Raw genomic sequence first — 19,297 nt, 5'->3', positions numbered from 1 at the left:
AGTGTCGAAGGCACACACTCGCATGCATGAATCCAATTCCGTCCCAAGAGAGCCGAATAGAATGGCCTACCATCAATCACCATGAAATTTGATGATATTTCCTTTGATCTCACCTGCACATTCAAAGAGATCATACATGCCGGTTTGTAAGAATTTCCCATAAAATTTGTAAGCCGTACAAATGTAGAAATCAAATCGTCACTAGTCTTTCCGAACTTCCGTAGGGTCTCAATCGGCAACACATTCACATAAGCTCCACTGTCCACCAGAACTTGGTCAAGCGGATAGCCATTCATCGAGACCCGAATGTGCAAAGGCTTGACATGTTGGTTTTGGCCAGGCCCAAGCCTCTTAAATTCTATCATCGTTAACACATCATTCAATTCGAAGATAGGCTCTTCGTCAACGACAACTTCCTCTAACTCTTGAATTTCTTCCGCAGGCTCCTCTACTTGTTTCCTTTTAGGAAAAGACTCTATAGCCTGGTTCCTTAGTGGCTCCACAGCCTACTTTCTTTCTGAAAGTGGCTCCACAACCTGCTTCTTTTCTGAAAGCGGCTCCAGAACTCGCTTCCTTAGCGGTTCCACAGCCTGCTTTATTTCTTGAAGCGGCTCCACAGCCTGCTTGTTCTCTGAAAGTGACTCTACAGCCTGCTTCCTTTCTGAAAGCGGCTCCACAACCTGCCTTTTATCTGAAAGCGGCTTCACAACTTGCTTCCTTGGCACCTCTATGACTTTTTTTTTTTTTTTTTCCTGGAAGTGGCTCCATAGTCTGCTTCTTTTCTTGAAGTAGCTCCACAGCCTGCTTCTTTTCTTAAAGTAGCTCCACAACCTGCTTTCTCTCTTAAAGCGGCTCCACAACCTGCTTCCGTGGCGGCTCCATGGCCTGCTTTTATTCTGGAAGTGGCTCCACAGCCTGTTTCGTTGGCGCTTCCATGGCCTGCTTCCTTTCTGGAAGCGACTCTACAACTTGTTTTTTTTTTTTTTAGGCGGCTCCATGGCCTGCTTCCTTAGCGGCTCTGCAGCCTGCTTTCTTTTTTGAAGCGGCTCTATAGCCTGCTTCTTTTTTGGGGCGGCTCCATGGCCTGCTTCCTTGGCGGCTCTATGGCCTGCTTCCTTAGCGGCTCCATGACCTGTTTTCTTTTTAAAAGCGGCTCCACAGCCTGCTTCGTTGGCGCCTCCGTGGCCAGCTTCCTTTCTGGAAGCGGCTTTACAACTTGTTTTTTTTTTTTTGAGGCGGCTTCATGGCCTGCTTCCTTAGTGGCTCTGCAGCCTGCTTTCTTTCTGGAAAAAGCTCCAAAGCCTGCTTCTTTTTTAAAGGCAGCTCTTCGTTATGTTTTTCTTTCGGAGATGGCACATGTGATCTTTCCTCCTTCATATGAGCCTCCAACTTTCTTATTTGAGCTCGCCTCTTTTGAGTCCTGGTGAGTGCCCTTATTGCCACCTAGTGGAAAGCTTCGGCTAATTCATAATCCATTTTTCATTCTCTATTGCGATAGGAGGCTTCTGTGTCGCCTTGGGAATGATGGTGATCTGGTCAGCCATGGTGACAGTCCAAATCCGTTTCCCACATGTGACTTTCACCTCTACTATGATGGCCTCCGGCTTGGGTCCTTTGTATAATTTCCTCTTCTCCAATCCTGAGGCTTTCGGACTTAGGATAGTGACACTGACATTAAGCTCCCTCTTGACCATCCTTTGTCTTACCTTCTCCGTGTTCGAACTTGAGACTTTATCAAATGTCACTCTTGTAAAAACGACTTTTTTTTAGCAGGTGCCTTCGGTCCTTGACAGTTTTGAACCAAAGGTTTTGACAGCTGGGTGTTAAGCCTGTCTTTCATAAGCCCTTTAGCCGACATAGTATTAGCAAAAGGAATAAACCTTTTGGTCGGCTTCAATGCCGGACACAAATAAGTCTTTCCATTTGCTAATTTTGTGGCCAAAGCTTTTGCCTCCGCAAAGTCTTTTTTCTCTGAAGTCGCTAGGGCTTCTACCCCTGCATGCTCTTTTTCGTATGGAACCTCCATAGCCTCTGGAGTCTCTTCCACTACAGTCTCCTTTTCGTATAGAGCCTCCATGATCTCTGAAGCCTGTGTCCTGCAGAGTCCTTTTCATATGGAGCCTCTGCTCTTACATTCTCCTTTTCGTTAGGAGTCTTCATGGTCTTTGGAGTTTCTGCCTCCGCAAATTTTGGAGCTTCCATGGCTTTTGGAACCTCTGCCTCCGCAGACTCCTTTTCAATTGAAGCCTCCACAACCTCTGGAGTCTCTGCCTCCACAAGTTCTGGAGCTTCCATGGCTTCTGGAACCTCTACTTCCGCAGACTCTTTTTCAACTGAAGCCTCCACAGCCTCTAGAGTCTCTGCCTCCACAAGCTCTGGAGCTTCCATGGCTTCTAGAACCTCTGGTTCCACAGACTCATTTTCAACTGGAGCCTCCACAGCCTCTGGAGTCTCTGCCTCCAAAAGCTCTAGAACTTCCATGGCTTCTGGAACCTTTGCCCCTGCAGACTCTTTTACGACTGAAGCCTCCACAACATCTATAGTCTCTACCCTGTAGCTTCTTTTTCATATGGAGGTGAATTTTCCGCGCTCAAAGTGGCATAAGGCTTTTTTTCAAACTTTCTTTTTGAAAATGCCCTCCTTATGCAATCTGCGATGATATCGTCTATTAGAGGCTTGGCCTCCTATTGATTTGGTGTCAGTGGCTGCCCTCCGGCTGCTTGCTGATGGAAGGTTGGCGGCTGCATCTCTGCGGCTGCCCTCCTTGCCCCTATGTTTCGATGATCCTCTTCCATTGGAGATTAGTCACGCTCAGACCGTGACATCCCCATGGTGGTGTTGGCGCATTCCACATAAGTTGTTCGCTTAATCACCCTGGCGGGATCATCCCAAATGCTGCAAATTTTCTTGTCCCTCGTGGAGGCTCAGCACTGCTATTCAAAACTTCAACGGCCAAGGGGATCCAGCCGTTCGCAGCCTGTTGGCTCCAGCGCTCCGCAGGCTGTTGCTAGCCTTTCATAGGCTGATGGTTCCAGCCCTCCGCAGGTTGTTGCCAGCCTTCCACATGCTGTTGGCTCCAGCCATCTGCAGGTTGTTGGAACAAGCCTTCCGTAGACTGGTGGTACTAGCCCTCCGCAGGCTGTTGATTCCAACTTCCTACGGGCTGTTGGTTCCAGCCTGATCTTGCCTATCCCAGCCCTAAGGCCTGAAGCATTGGATGTTTTGAAACAATTCCGTAGTTTTTTTCTGGAGGTACAAATGAACCCCATGTCAACCTTGACATCACTCTTCGAAAAATCCGACTTTGGTCCCACTAGGCGTGGCAATTGTTGGATCCCAAAATTTGGAAGTTCCAAAATAGTTCGTCGATTCGTCGGCGTGGGTTTCAAAAATACTCCAAAGAGCCTGCCCGTCGTCGGATTAGAGGCGGCTCCTGCGATGGAGCCTGCACGGCGTCGATCTTAAACAAGGCTTCGAGCCTAAACGACTGATTTCGATGGATTTAAACTAACATCTACTAAAACTCGGATAAATCTACTGGAAAGCAGATAAAAATATGCTAGAAACATAAAGACAAGTAATTTGAATTAAAATGTATAAATGGAAACTAAAGAACTATGAAAAGGAAATAGAGAAAAATGCGAGTTCATTTTCTTACTCGTGTGTGTGATGTGTTTTTTCCTACTTTAATCCTAAGATAGAATAGCCGCCTCTTCCCACTAAAATGGGCAGTTCCAATTATTCCTCCACCACTCTCAACCGCCTGGTAACCTTCCACTACTACCTTCAACTGTCTGATAACCTCATTCCACTACCTTCAACTATCTGGTAACCTTCTTCCATTAGTTCCCTGGTAACCTCCTTCCATCAGCTCCTAACTACCTTGTAATCTCCTTCCACCAGCTCCCAACCACTTCCATTGCCTTTGGACCGGGTTCCATTTGCTCTGAACTTCTTCCATTGCCTTTGGACCAGATTTTCCGCTTACTCTGACTTGTTTCCATCGTACTCCTTACCGGTCCACGGGGATGTATCTCCAACAGCCTCGAGTTAAATGAAATCTTCGGTTTTCCTCTTGTTGGTTTGTTCCATGAAGCTTTTTGAATAAAGTATGAAAGTGTATAGGCCCTCCACTAATGTTAAGTACGAAATTATTAACCCAAGGCCAACGAAGGTAGTTATCCCATGATCTGTGGAAGCTGTTGCTTTCTATCTTGTAGAGGCAACCTTCCTCTGCTTTGTGAAAGCACCGGAGTCCAATGGAGGTAGTTGTTTTCAACCTAATGGCGATAACACTTTCTGACCTTATGAAAACATTGTTCCGAGTTGGAGGCGCTATGGTCCAAGGAGTTGCTGCCCTAAGGTTCATGGAGATTGCTGCCCTAAGGTTCATGGAGATTGCTGCTTTCGGTCCTGTGGAAGCACCAAAATTCAATGGAAATTGTTGTTTTCGGCTCTGTGGAGGCAGTAGTCTTTGACTCCGAGGCTTGAAGCTCCATTATTGTTGAACGGCTCCGTGGCCAATGAGCTCTGGCTCCACTTTTATCTTTAATTCTACTTCAAGTTCATGTGCTTTTGTATCCATGTCCAACACATCTCATAAAAATATATTCAAAACTTTTCAACAGAAGTTTTAATATGTGAGGCTTTTATTAAATTTTTTTATACTTATTATCTTTTATAGTAGAAAAATATTGAAAATAGTATTTTTTTCATATCAATTCAGAATATATTTTTTAATATTTTTGTTTATCTCATTCAAATATATATATATTTTTAAATTAATTATATACTAATACCAAAATACTCTTAATTTCTACTTAAATTACAAATATATTCTTCGAAATATAATTAATTTATATATATTTTTAATAACTAATAACATATTTTTATTTTTAAATTTAAAAACCCCCCGAATGATACATTAAAAAAAGACGTAGAAAGTATAATTTTTTATTAAATACATAATAGAAATATTATTAGGAGACATAAGAAAAAAAGAAAAGTCATATTTTTATGAGTCAGGGGACTACTAATTGGGACCAATTTAAAAAAGTTTTAATTGAACTAAAATTACTTAAATGGTAATGTGACGAGACGTGTAAAAATTTTTGGTCATGTAAATATAATTGAGGCGCAAATATTTATGTCCTATACTTATATCAATCAAACCCATGAAATTAGTTGGCCCACGAGACACTAGGCCCAATCCAAATTAAGAACCAATAGTAACCCTCTAATCAAGGTTTATCTCTTAGCCATCTTATTAGATGACTCGCCTGATATAATATATATATATATATATATACACACTAGCTTATGCACGGTATTTTAATATTAAATAATATAATTTTTTAATTAAATTTTTACTAACTTATTTTTTAGAAAAATTAATCATATATTAATTACTCAATGGTCGGTTCATGTGTTAATTTTTAATTTTTCTTATTCAATTAAAAGAAAATGAAAAAATAAAATAAAAGTAAATCATAAATTGTTCAAAATATTATATTAAAATATTATTTATATAAAAAAATATTAAATACAATGCATATAAACTAAAATAAACATTTATAATAATATTAAACAAACTTAACAATTTATTTTAACAATAATACGTTATTGTTTTTTACATTATAAATATCTTTATATTTGTATAATTTATTTTACAAATTTAATTTCATTAGTATTATAAGGCACCAATAGAAGTATTTTTGTCGTTTTTCTTTAATTTGTACTTTGTTTTGATATAATAATTAATATTTAAAGATTAACCTGCAAAAAGTAAATGAATAAATTGACAGTGGACGGAGATAGTATAACCAATTTATATCTAAAATATTAAAAATAAATAATTAAATTTAAATTAAGAGAATGGTTAGTTTTAAAATATTATTTATAAAAATACATATATATATATATATTTTTAAAATTTATAAATTTTGAAACAAAATTTTTTTTTTTTCTAAAAAACAATATTTATCCATAATAAAATAGTTATATTTTTATTATTAAGATTCTCAAAATTATGAGAATTGAGGAATTGAAGTGTCTTTGTGAAATATATATATATATATATATATGAAACAATTAATTTTGCAACGGAATTTGGAGAGGAAATCAAATTCCATCACATTTAGCGACAAAATTACGGACGGGATGAAGGTCTGCGTCGTCCCAACACAATTATGGATAGAGATTAGAGATGGAAAAATTACTGCACTAGTAGCAATGAAATTTGGCAACGGATCAGTTCTTGAGGACGGAAAACCAACATTTAATCGCAAACAAAACGAAATTCCGTCTCTATTAATTACTGACACATTATATCACTATTTTAATTCTGTCTCTAATTAGAGCGAAGAGAAATCATTCCATCTGTAAACAAAAATTGAAACTAGCCGTAATTTTCTTTTTCGTCATTCACAGGATCAGCGTGGCAAGAAAATTCAGGCGGCATCGACGAAGACAAGTGTTGGCAACGCAAACAAGGGCGGTGGGTGTTGGCGGTGTATTTCGCGGGGCAGCGACGGAGCCCGGACAACGGTAGTGACTGAGAAGGTAAAAAGAATTGGTTTTATTTTGTTTAAATATTCGGTGGCTGTCAGCTACGAGTCATGGCGTCTCGCGGTGGCTGTTGCCGGCCGCAGTGGACCTCCTAGTGGCCGGAGAAGGCAAATTCCAGGGAGGGTGACTGCGGCTGCCCTTCCCGGTTGAATTAGTCTTTTTTTTTTTTTTTTTTTTGGTATTTTTTATATTTGAGAAAAAAATTTCATTGAATTTCTTTATTTTTTTAATATAAATATTGTGTTTTGTTAATCTTATTTCAATTATAGTTAAAATTGTATAGGTTTGATGTGATTTTTGGTTCTTCAGAACGATATGATGCTAGATGTTGCCATTTATTCTGGTATGAACTTTTTTTTTTTTTTTCTCTAAATTGAGTTCAATTTATTGTTTCGAGTTAGGTTTCGTATATTTCAAATAGGCTAAAATGTTACTATTTATTTACGCATGATGTCCAATTGAAGTTTGAACATAGGGTGGAAAATATAAAAAGCATTGTTGTTGCAATTCTATTTTATATTGAACTGAAACTTATGAGAGTTATCTCATAAAATTTTGTAAAAATCATAATACAATAATATTTCCAACCTTCGAAACATAATTACTTTTGAAATTTGAATCCTACAGAGCTTCAAACATCTACCCACTAATTAATCAAATTTTATTCATATATTAGATAATGTAGAACTAACATAATATTGTTGTTGTTGATATAACTATTCTATTGTGACTGTTTAGACATACAACCCCAGAGAGGAAATTGATATATAATAGGATGCGTAAGTGTATTCTAAATAGAAAATTTATTAGTGGTGTTGAGAACTTCGTGAACTGTTGTATATATATGTGCATGTGCATGGTTGTCGAGTTCGATATTGCATCATTTCACTATTGGCATGGCATGACACATATTTTGTGATGGACGGGGATTAGTTTTTATTTTAAAAAGTATGGCTTGATATATTTTATGTTAGTTGTTAAAATAAATTTAATTATAGATTGGTTTTAAGAAAAATATTTGATTCTGGTATACATGACACCTCTAGAACAAGTGACATATTGGGATATAGAAAGACGGCGGAGCGAGTGAACTTGCCTATGATGTATTATATGTAAATTTTTTACCAAAAAAATATCGTGTTTAGGAGTGTATTTTTGTAAATATTCACATATCATATTGTGTTAAATAATAATGCGCTTTTATAGTTAATTTTAGCCTTAACATTGTATTGTAGGGCCCAAAGTAGGAGATGAAGACCTCATGATGCAATGTGGCGGTAGTATTTCCAGTATGAGCTAACTGAGGGTATAACACAGAAGATCGATGGCGTGATGAGCCCACCGATTTCAAAGATGATGCACCATTAAATCCATCCTCAAATGATGATGAATGAACCCCGAGAAGGTTCAAGGTTAGGACCTACCAATGGGTCCAAATAAGTTTTGTTATTCCAATTTATTTTCTAAAAAAAAAGCGTAGTACCTTTTTAGATATTTTGCATTAATAATTTCATGTACCATTTGACCCTTTTAGTAAATGATAATAAAAACAAAATTTCTGATAAATTTTTTAATGATATATGGACCCTCCTAATTATGTGACTATTTTCTCAATTAGTCTACCTTCTTATACATTGGAGAGATGGTTTTCCAAACCAAATCACCCTTTTTGAAAGTTCTATGATGAAGTTTTTTGCGATATTTTTTAACCCAATTTTGGTTTTCTTTTTACATATTATCAATAGTTACCATTCGTGTTGTGTTTAGTTTCTCCAAATATTTCATCACGTATTAGCGATGCATTTCAGTTGATATATTATTTTATTTGGTTGTCCAAATTGTGAACACTTGAATTTTCATAAATAGGATTTCATCATGACTGAAAGTGAGATAAAATGGTGAAAAACCAGTAGTGATTTTCTTACTGCTTCTGTGTGCCCATAAAACATCTGAGAAGAGAAAATGTCATTTACTTTGGTGTATCTTTGATATCTTTTTGATGATATGGATGATAACTTAATCGGTAGCTTCTGCTTGGCTATTGGCTTGTGGATAGTATGAAGTTGAATCATATAATTTAATTTGGTAATTTGCAAAAAAGTCCATTAATTTTTTCCATATGAATGTTAAATCTTAGTTTGTGGTTATTGAATAGGAATTTCAAATTGGTGAATGATATATCCTTGCATGAACTTAATTTCTTATTTTTGTACATCTTTCTTTAGAGGGATCGCTTCAATCCATTTAACAAAGTAATTGGTAGCCATAGTGATGAAACAATAATGTTCGGATGAAGTAGGTTGAATATTTCCTATGGTTTTAATCACCCATGATTTAAATGGCTATAGTTTGGGAGAATCTTTGAGTTCAATACTGCGGAGATGATTAAGGGGACCAAATTTCTGGAATTCCTCCCACTCTTTTGCATATCACACTCAATCATCAAATACCTTCGACCAATAGTACCCAAGCTAATGAATTGCCCATATCATGTTAACGTCTGCCTGATGTGCACCATAGTTTTCTTCATGCACCTCTTTCATGATAGATAATGCCTCATCTAACCCTAAACACTTCAATAGAACATTATCTAGTGTTTTCTTGAATAATATGTTGTGGACCAGCTTAAACCGCAAAGCTTTCAATCATATACTAAAAGGAACTGCTAAGTTTGGAGTTCTCAACTAATTGATAAGTTCTTTTGTCCATTTGATGTATTGGCCAATTTGGTATTTTCAATTGGTTTTATGGAAGGTTGTGTACCCCTGATGAACCATTCCTTCTGTGAGTTGGCGGCAACTTGTTCTGAATCATTTGCTTTACCATTCTCATGGCGAGGGATGTATTTGAAAATGACTTCAACTATTTTGGACAAAAGAAAATGTACCTTATTATGGACTTGTACAATTGAGGATGTTTGCATATGTAACTTCCTAGTACTTAATTAATAACCAATTGAGAATCACCTTTGATAATTACCGACGCTTCACCGAATCTTTTTCTCCTAGTACCAACACTTTATATTTAGCTAAATTTTGTGCATAGCCTCTATTTGTCAAAACAGTTTAATGTTCTGTCTACTTGGGCCTTCAAGAAACACTCCAATACTTGAACTTATCTTAGTACTTGATCCATCTAGAAACATCATCCATAGTTTAACCCTCACAAAGTCTTCTGATTTGGTTTCACGTGAATGCTCTGGTAGAAACTTAGTTGCAACTTGTCATTTGATAGTTTTTATAGGTTTAAATGTTAAAGAGAGTGGTGCTAGCTTCAGTTCTCACTTCATTAATCTACCATGCATGTTTGGTGTTTGCATGATAACCTTGACCACATGAAATTTTTATATGACTTTTGTTTATTTGGGCATGATGTAATTCTCTGATTTGTTACAAGCGTACACCAAAGAATTGCACAAATTTTAGCGATAGTGTAGTTTAATTCAGGAGCAGCCAATGTTTTTCTGAAGTAATAAATTTCTCGCTCTTTCCCAACATTCCAATCTTGGGCCAATAGAATACTTATCACATCGTATGTGTGGGTTAAATATAGTTTCATAAGTTTATCTTTTTTTGGTGGAATCAATACTGGTTGTGTCACAAATTCATCTTTGATTAAATCCAGTATAGTTTGTTTCTTTTCACACTATTTTTGTTGTGTTTCCTTAAAAAATGGGTTGATAGGTTTCATTTTTCCAGCTGCATTCGAAATGAACCTTCATGGTTGAATTTCTATTATAGCTTTTGCTTTCTTGGTAAATATTTCAATACCATGTTGATGTACTATAAACCCTAAAAAATTCCCAACTGAAACCCAAATGCGCACATGGTGGAGTTAATTTTCAAGTTGTATTTACTCATTCGAGTAAAAGCGTGTTCTGATTTTGTTAGATGCATATGGAGTTTTATTGATTTGATGATGACATCATCAATATACGCCTCCATAGTATGACCGATTACATCAATATACTCCTCCATATTATGATCAATTGTACCATAAATATAGCATTCGTGGCCCTTTCATAAGTTGCTACAGTATTTTTAAGCCCGAATGACATGATGGTCCATTTGTAAATACCTAAGGTGTGAGGACATTGAAAATTGGTTTTGCTTACATCTTCTTCGACTAGGAAAATTTTATTATAACCATCTTAGCTATCCATCAAAAAGAATTTTATGTTCTGCAACCGAATCAATCAACATATCCACCATGAGCATGACATATTCGTCATTAGGAGTAGCCAAATTGAGATCTTTGAAGTCAATTTGAATTTGTATCTTACCATTCTGTTTGGTAATAAGAACCATATTTTCCAACTATTCAGTATATGAACATGGCTGAATGAATCTTACTTTTATTAATTTATCAATCTTCTTTTCGATTTAAGGCAAAAGCTTGGCTTTATGTGCTTTGGCACTTGTTTATATGGTTTATACCCTTCTTTGATTGGCATGTGCTCAATGAAGTTTCCATCCAAGCCTATTATTTTGGAATAATCTAATGCCAAAAAATATCAGAACCTTTTAATTACCTCAATCATTTGGTATTGTTACTCAGGTGTTAATAAACCACTAGCCCGAACAATATGTGGTTTCTGTTAAGTAGTTAAACTGTAACCTACTAATGAATCTTGAGTTGTGAATTTTGTGCCTACTTTTTTATTAATGAGGCCATTTGAAGTTAGTTTCTCTGTGTGCACTCAAGCTTCTATCTTCAAATGAATTTTGTAATTATCTTCAACATAACTAACTTTATTAAGATTATAAAAGACTTGGTTATATATATATCCATAATATACATATTTGTTCTATTTAAATAAAAATACCCTTTATTTGCAATTTTACAACTCCATTAGTAATCACTAACAAGTGATATTTGTGAGATATGTGGGATGTGACCTGAATAGAGTACAACTTCCTCTATTGTATCAACTAATTGAAATGGATTTGGGGTAGCATCTATTGTAAGAACTTGGCCCTATTTCCTAAACATCAACTATTAATGAAATGTGAAATGAACATATTGGGATGTTGTCTACTCTCGGCCCAACAATACCAAGTATGTAGTATTTGCATCCACCATAAAAAAAAAACTATTGAAATCATTTTTAGACCAAACTCTATTGGTGTTATCATCGTCTCCTCAGGCTTACTAGGATGTCCTGTGAAGTTGCTCAATTCTATGTTCACTTAAGCTAAGTCCAATATACTTTTACACAATTTCTTGTATATTTTGATTGGCATGACATTGAAAATAGCCTCGTTGTCAATGAATACTTTATCCACAATTTTCCATTGATGTCTGTTGTCATGAACAATGGTTTCAAATGAGGTATACTTTTCTTTGAAATGGGTGCAAAGGTAATCGAAGGTTTTTCTTCGGGATTTCAAGTCGTCGTTCCTCCATATTTGGTACTTCCATCATCATCCATGAGGTTTATCCTCTTTGAACTCACTAAGGTTAGCAAATTCGGACCATGAAATCTCCGTTTCTTCAGCCCAAACTCTTGTCATTTGAAAATACACTTTTGCGTTCAACGATTTTAAAAACCTATATAATGGACTATTAGCCTGAATGTCTATCATGATTTTATACTTGTCTGGTTCAGATCCTCATCATTGAAATTCATCAAATTATCCAACATCAAATTATTTTTTTAAAACTTCGTTCATACAACTTGGAATCTCTTCTATCATCAGGGCCTACATCTCGAAAGGTGAAAAAGACCGGAATCTGACCTTAGGTCCTTAATGAATCACTCGATCATGGAGTTGTAGATCCACATTGATTTTATTTCAGTGCTTGCATAATTGATACATGGCTTTGTCGTATGTGACTTTGCTTTTACCTTTTACGAAAACATGTCTTTATTTTCTTTGTTCGATTGCCATCTTATTGCTCTATCTCTGGACCCATAGTATCTCTGAATTTTGACTAATACCTTATTTCATCACCCCTTGCTTCGTGCGTGACCAGTTCATGTTCCTGAGCCCGATCTCTCCTATTGAGTTTATATAAACAATGAAATCTTGTGTGGTTCTGTGAATATTTCCTCCATTCTCGTATTGCATATAATCTCTTCATATTTCTAATTTAGGTCCAATTCATCCCTGAAAATTGAGAATCTATGTTAGGAGGCAAATGTTTTCTATCTGTATTCCATCGTTCATCATCACATGCTATCTAGTGAGTTTTCACACGGAACGTTCGTGCACTAGTACTCTATCATTGACTTCTACTTGATAAGTACCATCAGTACCATCTTATTTTTTGGTTATGGGTACTGGGTATACTATTTACTTTGGATCTACTTTTATTTTTCTTTTTCTTGTGCCCTTCTCGATCTTCTTTTCACTTTTTATTTGGACTTTCTCTATATGGGATTTTCCTTTATCTTCGTGTGTCAATTAGGTTGCCATGGCGACCTTTTCCCTTTTGTGGTGCTTGTCCTGATTTTTGTCCTCCACTTGGGCTAAAATGGTTATTGTAGTGACCCTTGGAAAAAGTTGTTGTTCAACTCCCAATGTAATGTACTTTGATGTCCGCCTTTGATGGCCTTTTGAAATTTTTTTTGGAAGTGTATGCATTGGTTTGTCATACGGGTGAAGGAATTATATCACTTGCATCAAGGTTTATCCTTAATTCCCTCATTTGAAGCCAAGTGTTACCACTTGGGATTGACAATTTGTCCATCAGGCAATAAAATATAAAAAATCTTATCTGCTTTGGAAACATAAAGTGATGGCTGATCTTGATTTCTTTTGCCTCTAGATGTTGGCTTAAACCTCGAACAAACATAAGGTTTCCCTTCAAAAATTTCGACTGTCATCTCCTCTATTTTGTTCATATTATCCACTTTTAAATAATAGGACTTCAAATGCATGTTGGCCATCCGTTGTGCTTTACTTTTGTAGAGTGACTGGTCATTTTTCGAAAAATGATTCTCCCATCAGTTGACATTTGATGCTAACTGGGCCAAATCAGTTATATCATGGGTAGTTAATTGTTCTATCAATCGTGCGTTCATGTTTCAGACTACCAATTGGTCACTTCACATTCTTAAAAAAAATGTAGTGCATTGCCTTTCCAAATGCCGAATTATTTCAATTAAATTTATGAAATTTTTCAGAAATTTTCTTTGTCTTTAGTAAATCGATCAACAAGACTATATCAATTTTGGATAGCATTCTTCATATCTTCCTAGGTCCGAAACTGCTTTGGTGCAATCCCATGAACTACAAGGTTGTTTTAGTCAAAGAAAGACCAAATAAATATAACTTGAAATATGGATTGTATCTCAATTCTCAATAAATCTTCCTACATGATCAAACATAGAAGCGCCATCCACTCCTAAAAATGTGGGTGGAACTTGGGTGGCCGAAAATTTCCTGGAAATAGGTGTTTTGTCACCATCCTTTCCAAGAGTGGCCTTTGATATCTTGATTGATTGTTCATTTGTGGGTTTATTTTGAAATAAACCATTAAAATTTGAACAACATTATCTAGAGTAACTCTAGCAAGCAATAAATCATGTGTTCGCTCAAGGTTTGACGGCTCTATAATCTGCTACTTCTTGCGCATATGCTGGTGGAGAATATACCTGCCTTTGACTTAAGGGTACATTGTTAGAAAATATTGCAGGTGTTTTCTCCTTTTGTGGCCTACTGGCTGTAAGGTGCTATCCACGAACAATGGTGCACCAGTGGTAGCATTAGGGCGAGTAGGACATATATCTGTTGATGCTGAGGCTGACTACATAGTCATTTTGGCCAACATTTGCTTCAACATATTTTGCATTGGATTATGCTAATCGCTCAATATAGCCAGTGTAGTTGAATTTTTTTTTTATTGTTCATCATTTGAACATACTCTATCTAGTCAACTCGAGGAAGAGTGGCAGAAACCCCGCTAGTGGGTATTGTGAACTAGCCACATGAATTCTTCTAATAATTTGGCTGGAAAAAAGACAAATGAAGGACGTTTCATTCTTGAGATCAACTATGTTCCTTTTTCCTACTTTGGTCGTCAATTTGTTAAATGAGAAAATCTAACAATTAAATAGTAAAATTAAGGCAAAAAACTCGAACTTGATTTTTATAGCTTGAGAAAGAAAATCCCTGAGCTATTAGAAGAATGGTAACAATAAAATACTATAGAAAATTAAATTAGTGATCCTCAATAAATTTCTCAAAAAATTTGTATGCGAATTGAAGATACTCCAATTTATTGTTGTCTTGTATATAAAAGTAGTTCACTGGAAGGTTGAAAATTAGTTAATTTAGTCATGGGATCATGGGGCTGGTAATTTGGTTATTCGGTTAAAAGATGTCTAAAAATTGTCTGCTCAAGATCGGCTTCCAGGGCCATTTCCTTTTGTTGTCGTTTGGTTATCCAAAAGTCGATTAACGTTTTTCAAAATCAACTTGGACCGGAGTTGATATTTTGATGGCTTTTTTGGCAGAATTTTGACCGAAGTCGAGGACTGATTTTTAATGTGTAACAATAATTAACAATTATAATGAATCATAATTATTATCATTCAACAATTAAGATTTTTTTTTTATTTTATATTTTTTAATTATAATTTTTAATTATATTTTAGAGTAAATTATATATTATCTCATTCTGTTTTAATAAAAATACATAAAATACTTTATGTTTAATTATTGCCTAGAACTCTCTTGTATTAAATTAAAGTATACATAAAACATTCTCTTCTAAAACCATAATTTAAGAAAATTCATCATTTTCAATTAAGTAGAAAGACATCTAAATAGACATAACCCATTAGAACTTAAACACTGTTTATTTTGTCCAAAAAATAGAAGCATCCTCTCCTCTCTTACTCTCCCAAAGATCTTCCTCTAATCCTGTTCGTTGGGGCCTTCAATGGCGCTACTACTTCGACAGGCATTTAAGTTTTTTCTTTTTTTTTTTAAAGGAATGAATGATTATACCAAAGTACTAGTAGTCGTAAGGAGAAGAGGCCATCCTCATTTGACTCTTCATTCCCATTTTCATTATCACCATCTTTACTTTCCGATATGATGTAATAGTTTTCATATACAAAAATGATGTAATTAATATGAATATGAAAGTTCATCGTATGTTTCTTGGCACACAATTGCGTCGTGATGATTGAGCAATACGGCAATATAATGACGAATATGACAGGCGATTAGTCGAATTAATTAAATAAATTTGATAATAAATACATTTTTACTTGGTTGTAATTTACAATTACAACAACAATAATAATAATAATAATAAAAAAGAGCGGGTGAGAAGGTCTAACTCCACTCCATGTGATTATCGAATTTATCTAGATAAATTAATTTGATTATCGAATTTTAATTTTTGATAATTGTTTGATATACTCGCGATACACTAATAACTTTCCGACAGATATACATGCATATAATTGGACACGACAAGGAATTAAACAAACATTAAATATATGCATAAAAGAGGGATTATGTAGCTAGGTGTGTAGAATGGACCCCAAAAGACGACAGTGTATCAAAAACCGCAATAACAGATAGAAAGATTGTCACATTAATTGCTTGCAATACAATACAGTACAATACTTCAATACATATACATATACATATACATATACACAGACAGTATTAACAGATGATCATATAATGAGTAGCAGCAGCAAAATGGGAAGCAAAGGAAAATCATGTACGAGGAAAGGTAGCTGGACAGCTGAGGAAGACTGTCTCTTGCGCAACTGTATTAACACTTACGGGGAAGGAAAGTGGTATTTGGTCCCTCAAAGAGCAGGTAATAAATTACTTAATCTACATTCATCATCAATAATATTTTATTTAGGGTTTCTATTTCAATTTCAGGGCTTAACAGATGCAGGAAGAGCTGCAGGCTAAGGTGGTTAAATTATCTGAAACCAGATATTAAAAGGGGAGAGTTCAGCAAAGATGAAGTGGATCTTCTCATCAGGCTTCATAAGCTCTTGGGGAACAGGCCAGTATATTATACAATTCTTCTAATTATAGAATCAGTAATTACTGATTATCTGATGAAGAATTGACGTATTGTTTGTTTTCTGGGCATTACATAATGTGTGGAGACCATGCAGGTGATTTGATATAAAAAAAAAATAAAAATACAATCTTACATCTGAATATATTTACAACAAATATGAATGCTCACGTGCATGCTACAATGGTGAAAACGATAGGGCTGCAAATAATTTATATATATAATATATTATAATTCTGGGAACCATATAATATCTATATATATATATTGACAATAATTTTTCAAAATATATATATTTAGCGTGCATGCATGCAAGTACTCGTGAAAAAGCTACGTTTACAATTTTCCACGAATGAATACTATACATTAATTAATTATGTAACGAACTTGGATCCGTCCAGATGGTCTCTGATCGCGGGCAGAATTCCGGGGAGGACAGCGAACGACGTGAAGAACTTCTGGAACAGCCACGCCGTCAACAAGCTGCCTGGCGCCACTGCCCCTGCCCGGGAGGGCAACCAGATCGTACGGCCGCAGCCTCATATCTTGTCCAACTCCCGACAAGTTGCAGAGATGACGAATGTTAACCAGACGCGGCAGGAAGCCGAGCAGAGGAAGAACAAACGCCACGTGTCCAATGAGGAAGAAGAAGACGATTGCATGCAATGGTGGGCAGACTTGCTCAAAACGGCGTCGGAAGTACGATTTCAGCATGCTGATCAGAATGAGTTCTTCGCTGAAGAGGATGTTTTAAATACTCTCTACTTCGGTGGTGAGAACGACGGATCGGGCCTCGAGCCTCGGCTCCAATCCTGATGATGAGATAATTTTGTTATGCCATTTCTCTCGTCACAATAAATCGGCCCAGCTCGTGCATAGGCTTGGCTTTTTTTACGCTACTTAGTTCGTCACAACAAGTCGTACTTTTCGCACATGTGCTTGACTTGTTACGATTTTTGGTACGCCATTTAGTTCGTCGTAAAAAATCAAACTTTTTGATTATGAAATCATACGTCACACTGCTAAGGTCATCTCCAATCCATCAACTTCATTTATCCAGTTTTAAATCTAAATATGCAGTTACTACAATAATTTTACTTCAACATAACTCTATTTTTCATTATTATTCTTTAAATATTCAATTTTTCTATTATTTTAAATAACATTTTATTTTTATAACTTAAAATATTTTTTTTTTGAAAATTTAGAAAATTAAAAAATAAATTTAAAAATAAAAAAATTAAAAAAAATAGAAGGCAATGTTATTTTTTTAGCGTTACCATCAAAATTGACATTGCACTGTAGCAACGCCAAAAAATGAGGCATGATACCACATTTACCAACCCTTAATGGCGCTAGGTTGGAGATGCCCTAAGATACAATAAAAATAATAAACAACTAACCAATTCCTACTTAGCCACAATACACATTAGAAAAATATTCATGTCGTCCTCAAGAGCAATTCACACAATATCCTGAATCAAGGTGACACACCTGAAAAAATAAACAACAGAAAAAGTCAACAACCTGGAAAGTAAAGTGAAAATAAATTTTTGAAAAATGTATCAAAGAGTCAGACCGACAAAAAAGTTGCAGTGAGATCCTAATATATATTAGAAATACACAAAAACAACCAAGCAAGAATCAAGGACAAAACATAAGTTGCATTGAAATTGAAATACATTAGAGTAAGTTGCAAATAAATTAGATAACAACAAAAATACAAATCGAATTAAAAATTTGTAGGCAATCGTTTCATATATGTTAGCTTGCAAAGTTCCAAAACGTTTTTATGCATGCTCAGAATTTATTAATCTCTTCATTCAATACCGCCAATCCAAATATCATAATATATATGTGCATGTTATAGAATGTTAATCATAACGATTTATATGTTACACCTTCACTTGGAGTCTCAAAGATTGAACGTTGATAAACACAAAATTACATAAGAAACGAATAACTAACTATATAATTTAAAACATGTAACAACATTAACAAATGATGAATTTGTGACTTTTCTTTGTCTTTTTAGTATCACAGTTTGGAATTGGACGAAATTCACATTGTTCATCTAGAACAATGAAACAAACCGAACTCGTCCCTGCAATGATGTCCAACGGTTTTTTTTTTTTTTTTTTTGCCATTTGAGGTCGTTTAGGACCTTAGGATGATGATTTTCTATTTATCAGGTCTTGTTTTTTTTTAAGTTTATTTTTTTTGAGCTTTAGATTTTCTGAACTTATAAATATTTAGGGTGTGTTTGGTTGGTTTTCTGGCGAAAGTTGGCATTATGTTATCAACTTTTTTTTTTTTTTTCAAATTATTACATCATATAGAATACACTCAAAATATTTTCAAAAATTTTATTTCTATCCCTCTCCTCATTAAATAAATATATTTATACACATTCAAAACTTCCCATTTATCTATAAATCAATTTATGTTAATCATAAATAAATATTTATATTTTTTTTGTTTATTTGTATCATATACAATTTTATTCTCTAACATCCCTATTATATATATTTTATTAAATAAATAATTATTAAAATAATTAAACACATATATATTTTTAATCTTATATATATATTAAATCATAAATCAGATATTTCTATCTTTATATTCACTTTTCTTTTAATAAATAAAATACATTCAATATTTGATCGGAAAAATTCTCTTTGTTCAGCTATCTCAGTTTCTTCAATGGAATGACTTGGTACCA

General features: G+C 35.1%; 1 protein-coding gene across 1 annotated transcript; it reads left to right on the top strand.

Moving 5' to 3' along the window:
• The first annotated feature begins 16,214 nt into the window (after positions 1 to 16,214).
• Positions 16,215 to 17,388, top strand: LOC127242039 (transcription factor MYB75-like). Its single transcript, XM_051261372.1, has 4 exons — positions 16,215 to 16,356; positions 16,425 to 16,554; positions 16,974 to 17,154; positions 17,191 to 17,388. Exons 1-4 carry the CDS (start codon positions 16,215 to 16,217, stop codon positions 17,386 to 17,388), a joined length of 651 nt encoding a protein of 216 aa, XP_051117329.1.
• Positions 17,389 to 19,297: the final 1,909 nt, after the last annotated feature.

The sequence above is a fragment of the Andrographis paniculata genome, unplaced genomic scaffold (genome assembly GCF_009805555.1).
Source record: "Andrographis paniculata isolate CXL003 unplaced genomic scaffold, ASM980555v1 Contig86END, whole genome shotgun sequence".
NCBI classification, from domain to species: Eukaryota; Viridiplantae; Streptophyta; class Magnoliopsida; order Lamiales; family Acanthaceae; genus Andrographis; species Andrographis paniculata.
The sequence above is the reverse complement of the archived record's forward strand: the minus strand, read 5'-3'. Positions and strand labels throughout refer to the sequence as shown.

What these genes read in the sequence shown, in the direction of transcription:
- LOC127242039 (XM_051261372.1), top strand. Translation starts at nt 16,215, where the DNA reads ATGAGTAGCAGCAGCAAAATGGGAAGCAAAGGAAAATCATGTACGAGG. An exon ending in TTTGGTCCCTCAAAGAGCAG is followed by an intron (nt 16,357 to 16,424) that starts GTAATAAATTAC and finishes TTTCAATTTCAG; the next exon opens with GGCTTAACAGATGCAGGAAG. An exon ending in CATAAGCTCTTGGGGAACAG is followed by an intron (nt 16,555 to 16,973) that starts GCCAGTATATTA and finishes GGATCCGTCCAG; the next exon opens with ATGGTCTCTGATCGCGGGCA.